The 9,830-nt window shown below is 35.0% G+C and overlaps 2 protein-coding genes across 4 annotated transcripts in view; both read right to left on the reverse strand.

Annotated features, from left to right (window-relative positions):
- LOC100180597 (heterogeneous nuclear ribonucleoprotein D-like) overlaps positions 1-4,794 on the reverse strand; it is a 20,391-nt gene extending 15,597 nt beyond the window's left edge. For all 3 annotated transcript variants that reach the window (XR_003396839.1, XR_717630.3, XM_002122526.5), the window contains exons 1-8: positions 4,578-4,794; positions 4,253-4,293; positions 3,806-3,933; positions 3,279-3,431; positions 2,552-2,686; positions 2,157-2,196; positions 1,682-1,759; positions 1,116-1,250 (exon numbers count right to left, since the gene is read on the reverse strand). Coding sequence is in view for 1 of the 3 variants with exons in the window: in XM_002122526.5 (XP_002122562.3) it covers positions 1,116-1,250; positions 1,682-1,759; positions 2,157-2,196; positions 2,552-2,686; positions 3,279-3,431; positions 3,806-3,933; positions 4,253-4,293; positions 4,578-4,699 (832 nt within the window). In the remaining 2 variants the exon portion in view is untranslated. The remainder of the gene's footprint in view (positions 1-1,115; positions 1,251-1,681; positions 1,760-2,156; positions 2,197-2,551; positions 2,687-3,278; positions 3,432-3,805; positions 3,934-4,252; positions 4,294-4,577) is intronic.
- Positions 4,795-6,203: 1,409 nt separating this feature from the next.
- LOC113475092 lies at positions 6,204-8,253 on the reverse strand. The gene is made up of 3 exons (XM_026838630.1): positions 8,067-8,253; positions 7,410-7,613; positions 6,204-7,216 (listed from the first exon to the last, which is right to left on the reverse strand). The coding sequence occupies exons 1-3, from the start codon at positions 8,229-8,231 to the stop codon at positions 7,142-7,144; spliced, it is 444 nt and encodes a 147-aa protein (XP_026694431.1). The 5' UTR covers positions 8,232-8,253; the 3' UTR covers positions 6,204-7,141.
- Positions 8,254-9,830: the final 1,577 nt, after the last annotated feature.

The following is a 9,830-nucleotide window of genomic DNA, read 5'->3' on the forward strand; positions in this document are numbered from 1 at the left end:
ATGGAACTTCTTGGCGTAGTGAACCCCACCCATAGACCTCAATCCCAGGTCCCATGGCATGCCTCACTGTAGGACCTCACCCATATAGAATAGAATGTGCATATACAATGTTGGGGTAGTGGGCCAACTCTGACCTAAATCCCAGGTCCCATGGCATGCCTCACTGTAGGACCTCACCCATATAGAATAGAATGTGCATATACAATGTTGGGATAATGGACCAACTCTGACCTAAATCCCAGGTTCCATTGCGTGCCTCACTGTAGGACCTCACCCATATAGAATAGAATGTGCATATACAATGTTGGGGTAAAGAATGGAACTTCTTGCCATTGAACCCCACCCATATATTCAATACAGGTCCCATGTCATGCCTCACTGTAGGACCTCACCCATATAGAATAGAATGTGCATATACAATGTTGGGGTAGTGGGCCAACTCTGACCTAAATCCCAGGTCCCATGGCATGCCTCACTGTAGGACCTCACCCATATAGAATAGAATGTGCATATACAATGTTGGGGTAGTGGACCAACTCTGACCTAAATCCCAGGTCCCATGGCATGCCTCACTGTAGGACCTCACCCATATAGAATAGAATGTGCATATACAATGTTGGGATAATGGACCAACTCTGATCTAAATCCCAGGTTCCATTGCGTGCCTCACTGTAGGACCTCACCCATATAGAATAGAATGTGCATATACAATGTTGGGGTAAAGAATGGAACTTCTTGCCATTGAACCCCACCCATATATTCAATACAGGTCCCATGGCATGCCTCACTGTAGGACCTCACCCATATAGAATAGAATGTGCATATACAATGTTGGGGTAGTGGGCCAACTCTGACCTAAATCCCAGGTCCCATGGCATGCCTCACTGTAGGACCTCACCCATATAGAATAGAATGTGCATATACAATGTTGGGGTAATGGACCAACTCTGACCTAAATCCCAGGTTCCATTGCGTGCCTCACTGTAGGACCTCACCCATATAGAATAGAATGTGCATATACAATGTTGGGGTAAAGAATGGAACTTCTTGCCATTGAACCCCACCCATATATTCAATACACATCAATATACCGTCTTACCCCACAACCAACTTACCCCCATATCCAGCCCCGCTATAAGGTTGAGGTGCGTACCCTCCATAGCCCCCATAACCCCCGTACCCTGTGTCGTAACCCCCGCTGTAACCTCCATAACCCCCATAACCACTGGACCCTGCATCGTAGTAGCCCCCTGTGGGTGAAAACACAGAGGGTTAAACATTTCTGTCATATAGTATATCTGTAGCTGAAATTATAGAGAACCTGTAAAAATGTAAAGCTTTGCGTTTAGTATGAAGCTACTACAGTGGTGTAACTTGTTCGTGAACATGAAAACTTAAATATTCCAACAGTAACACCTATATATAATCTGCCATATATTTTACTTTACACTTCAATATTGGCAATAACCTATAAATAACAATCATTTATTCTCGCATGACGGGGTAACGACAGTCGTTAATCGTTAAAACACGGGTGTTCTGTTTCATATCTAGTGCTCGCTTACAAGTTACCATAATGTTACTTTGTGGGTGATTGTATTTAATAACTTATATGTAACAGTAACCCTAAATTGGTTTCATCACTTTAAACTAAACACTATACACATTATTATAGTCATACCTGCATAGCCATAACCCCCCCATCCACCTCCTCCCCAACCCTGCTGCCCGTATCCTCCATAATTATTCATCTGGTTGCCTGGAATAATCAACATTATGATGTCATCAACATTTGAACATTATGTAATAATTAATATTATGATGTCATCAACATTATGTAATAATCAACATTATGATGTCATCAACGTTATGTAATAATTAACATTGTGATGTCATCAATATTAAGTAATATTTAACATTATGATGTCATCAACGTTATGTAACAATCAACATTATGATGTCATTAACATTAGGTAATATCCAACATTATAAAATTCTGTTTAAATAAAATACTGACAATGTAATTTAGGCAAAATATATAGGCTATTTATTATATTATACAATTGGTTGGACTTGATTGTTGTCAGTTACGCCTGTAGCATCAGAGCCTTATGACATCATCGTATGCATTATGACACAACATGAACAATATTTACCTTTATTTTGTTTCTTAGGATCCCCGTCCTTGCATTCACACTGTTAATAAGTTTACAATTAAATAAAATTAAACTAATAAATGCAATTAGGCCTGCTTCAGTGGTAATAGTAACCGGAGGATACAGGTTTGGGTGCTTGGTGCTGCTACCATTGTGGGCGTAGGTGTCATTGGGCAAAACACCAAGGGCAATTACTCCAACCCAGTGGTTACTAATGGGTTATCTAAATTGTCAGCTATATTAAAACAATCACCCACAAAGTTACATACATGGTAACTGTTAACCGGGCACGAGGTGTATGAAACAGAACACCCGTGTTATAACGACTATCGTTGCCCTGCTACAATAAAATAAATAAATAAAGGTAAAGATAAATTCATTCATCAACAAAGTACCTGTCTTCCATCAATCGTTTGGTATCTATTGTTGTCAATAATATCATGTATGACGCCGTCCTTGCAAAATGTGATGAAACAAAATCCTCGGTGTTTCCCTGTGTTCCTGTCAACTGGACGCTCTATGGAGTCAACCTGGGGAATAATGTATGTAATTCATTACAATAAAGATTTTTAAAACCTAGGAAATATAATTTAATAGCAATTGGTTCAAACAACTGAACTGAATGTGTAGGAATTGAAACATTTTCTCAACCTGATCAATAAATGGTATTGCATACATTGCGGCTTCATTCTATTCTATATGGATAAGGTCCTTGTCTGGGACCTAGGATTTAGCCACATTTGGCCCATAACCTCAATGGTCACCTTATGCTCATTGTTGAGCTAGAATATTTTAATGTTTATCCTCTGGGTGGAAAACTTACACACGTGTTGTGTTAACAAGGGGTTTATACACATCATGCTTCCTATCCAATTGAGATACTTTCATACTAAAGGCTCACTAAACAAATATCCTACAAACCTAAAAGTTACAAACCTGTCAAACCACACATTCAACTTGGCTGAGTTGGACCTGGGAATTATTAGACCAGATTTAGCCTGTTACCACAATTTTTAAGATAGTTTTACCCCAATCAACCCAATTTTTTTTACCCCAACCAACCCAATTTTTTAAATAACTGAGAGTGCTATAAACCTACCAAAACTACACTCAGACCCTTACCTCCCCAAACTTTTCAAAATGAGCTTGAATAGTTTCTTGTGTGGTATCCGGGTTCAAACCCCCGACAAACAACTTCGAGTCTTTACGTAAAGCTTTTGCTTTCTTGGGGTCGATGTTTCTCCCGTCTAACAAGTGGGATTTGGCGTCTACAACCTTTAACAAGGGGTGTATGAAAGTTACTTTAAAGTGTATGAAATATAAAACAACATTTTGTTGCAATATATAACATAACTTTTATAGGGTAGACCAAAATAATTAAAACAAGGAAGAGAAGGGAATTAGCAACAAAATGTCGTCAAAAACATTGTACAGGTAAAAACTTTTAAAGTATTAAAGCAATAATACTTTAAAAGTAAGCTTTTTACGGTACAGTGCTAATATTTTCCACAGCATGAAACAAATATTCTTTTTTCTCACTTAAGTATACAATAGATTTTCTATTTTTAAAGCATTTCTACTTTAGGCGAAACTAGGTCCACTACCCCAACACCTCGATTAAAACTATTACAAGAAATTACAAGACTTACTTTTTGAACAGATGAAGCATCGGCGAACAATATGAAACCAAAACCCCTTGATCTCCCGGTTTCAAGCTCTCGTTTTATAATGCAATCTCTAACTTGACCGAATTGTTCAAAGTATTCCTTTAGTTTGACTGAAATGAAAATAATACTGGAATAAATAAATGTAAGTGTTTTATCCTCGCATGGCGGGGCAATGACAGTCGTTCAAACACAGGTGTTCTATTTCATACACCTTGTGCTCGCTTACCAGTTACCAAGTATGTAAATGCATGTAACTTTGTGGGTGACTATTTTACAACAGAATCAACACTTAAAATTAATATTTTTTTGAGGTAGAAACTCTTAAAGGTAGAAGATTAAATTCTAGACCTCACAATATGCCTCACTGCAGGACCTCACCGATACAAAGCAACATTCAATAAACATTAAAATTACCCATTTCTAACTTACATTCATCAGTGTCCCATGATAAACCACCAACGAACATCTTTCTGTAAATTCATTATAAATAATAATAATGTTTACTTATTATATATATGTCTTCGGTAATATTGTTCATATTTTATGTTTTTAATAATACTGAAGAACCCACATTAAGCAATACGTTAGTGGTGAAGTTTTTGTTTAATGGTGGATTTATCACTATATATAACTATATTGCACAAATTTTTAAACGAATTTCAATTTGAAAAACAAATTAGCTCCATACCATATCACATAATGCATATATAATTACTTAAATACTTATGATTGCGTCAAAATCACACAAATTTACCCTTTTTCATCGTTACTTGTTTGTTTGATAAGACTGCCGTCTAAAACCGCTTCTTCCGCATCGTTTCGACGATGAATGTCCCTGTCGTGGTAAGAATCACCGTTGCTGTCGTTTTCATGCATTTTAAGCTATTTAAATTCCCTTTTAATTCAAATTTGTCGCTAAAAATTGCTTGCATGTATCTATAACGACGATAACGTGAAAATAGGAGAGAAGTAAAACGAGAGAATTTTAGAAAAAGGAGCATAAAGCATTGCCGGTTTCATAAAGATCATATTCAAGGGTATTTTATGGGGACTAAAAAGATTGCATTCATTACATGAGGTTAAATTTTTTATGGTTATATAACTATATACACATATGTAATATGTATTCATACATATCATGATGCTCACTATTAAGTTATAACATAATTGTCTTCCTATACACCAGACACACATGGTGTATTCATACACCTCATGCTCACTGTTAAGTTATAACATAATTGTCTTCCTATACACCAGACACACATGGTGTATTCATACACCTCATGCTCACTGTTGAGTTATAACATAATTGTCTTCCTATACACCAGACACACATAGTGTATTCATACACCTCATGCTCACTATTCAGGTATAACATAGGTGTCTTCCCATACACCAGCCACACATGGTGTATGCGTACAACTCATGCTCACTGCCAAGTTATAACATAGGTGTCTTATACACCAGACACACATGGTGTTCTCATATGTACTATAACTAGACAGTGAGTATAAGGTGTATGAGAACACTATGTGTGTCTGCTGTTACAAACATGGGCGTTCTTATACACCTTATACTCACTGTCTAGTTACAGTACATTTAAATACCTTCTTATGCACCAGACACATATGGTGTATTCATACACCTCATGCTTACTGTCAAGTTATAACATGGGTGTCTTCTTATACACCAGACACATATGGTGTATTCATACACCTCGTGTTCACTGTCAAGTTATAACATGTGTGTCTTCTGATGCAACAGACATACATGGTGTATTCATACACCTCATGCTTACTGTCAAGTTATAACATGGGTGTCTTCTTATACACCAGACACATATGGTGTATTCATACACCTCGTGTTCACTGTCAAGTTATAACATGTGTGTCTTCTGATGCAACAGACATACATGGTGTATTCATACACCTCATGCTCACTGTCAAGTTATAACATGAGTGTCTTATACACCAGACATACATGGTGTATTCATACACCTCATGCTCACTGTCAAGTTATAACATGAGTGTCTTATACACCAGACATACATGGTGTATTCATACACCTCATGCTCACTGTCAAGTTATAACATGAGTGTCTTATACACCAGACATACATGTTGTAGTCATTCACCTCATGTTCACTGTCAAGTTATAAGCTTCTTTTTATACACTTCATACTTCTAAAGTATTCTCGACCTAAAATTCATACATATTTCCTATTTAACAAACTCAGTTATAATATTGTGGGGTGAATGTATGTAAATACAGTCACAGTTTTAATCTATGCTCTTTTTCATACAATTGTACAGTATATTCTAAAGATGGACCTTGTAGTTTAGTGTGATCTTTTTTAGTTAGGTATGAACCACAACATGGCATAAACAACGGTATTTTATTTCATTATCTTTACAAAAAACAAAACAATTTCCTAATTTACTTTAAACAAAGCCAGTAATAATAGCACCAGCTTTTTAAACAGACGAAGAAATTAACCAAAAGAAGATTAAAAGTTTAAGTTAAAGTGCAGTAAGCACTCCGAAGATGCATGGGCCAATATGATATCAAAAACTTTACAAGTAATTTAATTAAACAAAAATAGTTACAATTCAGATTATAAATTTGCACGGAAAATTAAATGTTATGTGCATTAAATTTCTGTCATAAAACACAAATTTGGTCAGTTTCAATACTAACATAACAGCATATATGTATATGTGACACAATTGTTTTTTTCAAACCTTAAAACTTCACTGAGATGGTTATAGTTTTTAAACTGAAACATCTGAAATGAAGATATTTTTGTGTCATATATATATATGAATGGGCTGTAGTGTTTGTATTGAAATTTCAGACTGTCTTGATTTGAAAAAATGATGAAATGTTTAATTAAGTGATATTTGTTAATTAAACATTATATAAATTGGAATGTTTAATTATTTGAAAACAGGTTCTATTTTTAAACAAAAGTGTTAAAATTTTTTTAGTAATTTATAACTTTTGGTAAAAATAGAATCCATGCGAAAAAATTCAACATTTTTTGTAATTTTTTAAATCAGGAATAACACAGATTATATGATTAGGTTATCTAAATACATCACAAACATTACATTATGACATAAACAAAGCATCACAAGTTGTATTATGATGTCAATAAATTTCAAAATAGTTATCTGTGATGTCACAGTGCAGTTTGTGAGATAACTTTGTGAAATAGAACCCAAACAAATGTCTTTATTTTGAGATAATGGACTTGATGTATAAACATGATGACATCATAGAACCGTACCTTCATGACATCACAATGTCCATTATGACATCACACACCAATAATGTGAAACACTCTTGGTATTATCTCAACGGCACTAAAGGTTAACAGCGTGTACACGATCACCTGAAACAGAACACTCGTGTTATAACTTGACAGTAAGTATAAAGTTGTTACTGTTAGATACTCTAAACTGCTAGAAAAACATTACAAAAAATAAAATAATTAATAAAAAATCGCCTACAAAGTTGCATACCAATTGTAAAGAGGTACAAAGAGTATGAAACAAAATTAAAGCAGTAAACATTAAATAACGGACCTGTATTGGAACATCAGCGTCCCAAACAGCTTTCCCTCGGGAAGCGAGGCTAAGTACGGTGTTGCATATCATCATCCAGCTAAACCATGATCGAGGTGTGACATCATCAACTGATGACATCATCTCATCGGTTGTGACATCACTATGACACGATGATGTCGTCGACGCGTCATCTTCATCCTCGTCTAGCTTCGTGTGAGGCTTCTGTGATGTCATGATGTGTTTATATGATGTCATAATAGTGGCTACGATGAGATCCGAATCACTAATGATATTATAGACACTCAATAATAGAGATTTTATTCTGTAAGGGTGACTTCAGAGACATAATAGCCTAGATTGTCATTGTTTTTATAACTTTTTAATCCTAGATAAGGCATGTATTATCTTAAACTTAATTTTCACTTATTATTGAATGCAGTGCACAAAATTTGGAAAAGTTATTATAACAAGTTGACAAGTCATGGCAGTGTATGCGGCATTTAGGTCAGAAATAGCCCATTACCCATACTTGTTGTTATATTGTTTGTAGAAAAATAGAAGTATTTGGTACTTAGTGGTTTATCATTTATAAGGGCCACTTATCAAGCGCCTATGATAATAGACACCATGTCCATGCATATAATAAATAAACACTATGTAGTGGTATTTTCTTACCTTCATTCTCATCTTTATAGGTGGTATCATGAACTCTGATGTGTAATGTTTGCCATGCGGTGGTAATGTCTTCCTATACTGTGTGCTACTATATGTTGACACCCCTGCAAACTTGTACATGCTGAGTACAACTGTCTTGATCACAATCTTGGGAACTATCTTCATTATTCCAACACAAACGCCACCTGTGATGTAACAATGGTTAGTTGTGATGTCATAGTATGTAGGTATTTGTTGTAGTATAGCTAGAATTAGTGTAAAAAGAACAAAGAAATATCCACACCATGCGTTGTTCAGCGTAGATATTTTTTTGTTTGTTCCTTTAAGCGGCGTTTAAACTACAGCGTAGCTCGCCTCGGTGTAAAAAGAACAAACAAAGAAATATCTACACCATGCGTTGTTCAGCGTAGATATTTCTTTGTTTGTTCCTTTAAGCGGCGTTTACACTACAGCATAGCTCGCCTCGGTGTAAAAAGAATAAACAAAGAAATATCTACACCATGCGTTGTTCAGCGTAGATATTTCTTTGTTTGTTCCTTTAAGCGGCGTTTAAACTACAGCGTAGCTCGCCTCGGTGTAAAAAGAACAAACAAAGAAATATCTACACCATGCGTTGTTCAGCGTAGATATTTCTTTGTTTGTTCCTTTAAGCGGTGTTTACACTACAGTGTAGCTCGCCTCGGTGTAAAAAGAATAAACAAAAAATATCTGCACTCAGCGTTGTTCAGCGCAGGTCAGCGTAGAGAATAGATATTTCTTAGTTTAATGTTTAGATACTAGAGTTAAAGAGGTTACTACAAATAGAATAAAACAGACATTAATTTATAAAATAATAATCACATTTCTAACATTAAAAAACATTTGCTTGCAATAAAAAAATGTAGTTTTTGTAAAGTTGTAAAACCAATAAAGGAAACCTTAAATCAAATCAAGTGATTGCGTAAATAGAAAGACAAATCCAAAGTACAATTGGCAATAAATGCTGTGTTTGCAATTATGTTCGACCAAAGTCCACTGATATTTTGCAACTGTGTGGTTTTATAGCCTTCAGGCCACTTGCGAGTTTATTTATGGCAACAAATGCTATTACAACATCACAAACTAAGTTATATAATTGTTGATCTACTTTGATTGTATTTGAATAAGGGATGAATAATGCCAGTTATTGATGGAATTTATAAGAAAAAGAAATATTTGAATTCATTTTTGCCACATACACGACAGGACCCTTACTTAGTAAGATTGTGATACATTATGGCAACAAAGATAAAAGTGTTGATCTAATTGAATGGGATAAAAGATTGTATTTGAAGAGAATAACCACACAAGTTATTTTTAAATATCATATTCTTTACTAAGTGCTACTAAATAGACATCAAACAAAAATCAAGTCCCACTAATGATGTAGAAAAGATAGATTTTTTGCAATAACCAAAATCATTAGTCTTTTATTTAAATAGAATCTTGGTGTGTGTTATCTCAAATAATAACTGGATTCGATTTTTGTTTGCTGTACAGTTAGTAGCACTTGGTGTATTCTGTTATGATGCAACGAGAATCATCCAACAATATGAGTGCTTGGTTATGGCCAGATTCACAGAACATATCATAGTTAATTGTTGTTCCTAATAAAGATCTCTCCCAGAATTTCTTTATAATTTTACATAAAATAGGTTAACTACAGATTTAACCAGCAGTAGTAATCTACTACCAAGGTTATTGATATTTGAAGACCATTCACAGCAAACCATGCTATTTGTCATG

The sequence above is a fragment of the Ciona intestinalis genome, unplaced genomic scaffold (assembly GCF_000224145.3).
Source record: "Ciona intestinalis unplaced genomic scaffold, KH HT000101.2, whole genome shotgun sequence".
NCBI classification, from domain to species: Eukaryota; Metazoa; Chordata; class Ascidiacea; order Phlebobranchia; family Cionidae; genus Ciona; species Ciona intestinalis.

Excerpts from the sequence above, each read along its gene's own strand:
- LOC113475092 (XM_026838630.1), bottom strand. The coding sequence starts at position 8,231 with ATGAAGATAGTTCCCAAGATTGTGATCAAGACAGTTGTACTCAGCATG. Across the intron at positions 7,614-8,066 it reads CTATAAAGATGAGAATGAAG|AAGCCTCACACGAAGCTAGA; the intron begins GTAAGAAAATAC and ends ATGACATCACAG. Across the intron at positions 7,217-7,409 it reads ACGCTGATGTTCCAATACAG|GTGATCGTGTACACGCTGTT; the intron begins GTCCGTTATTTA and ends GTTCTGTTTCAG.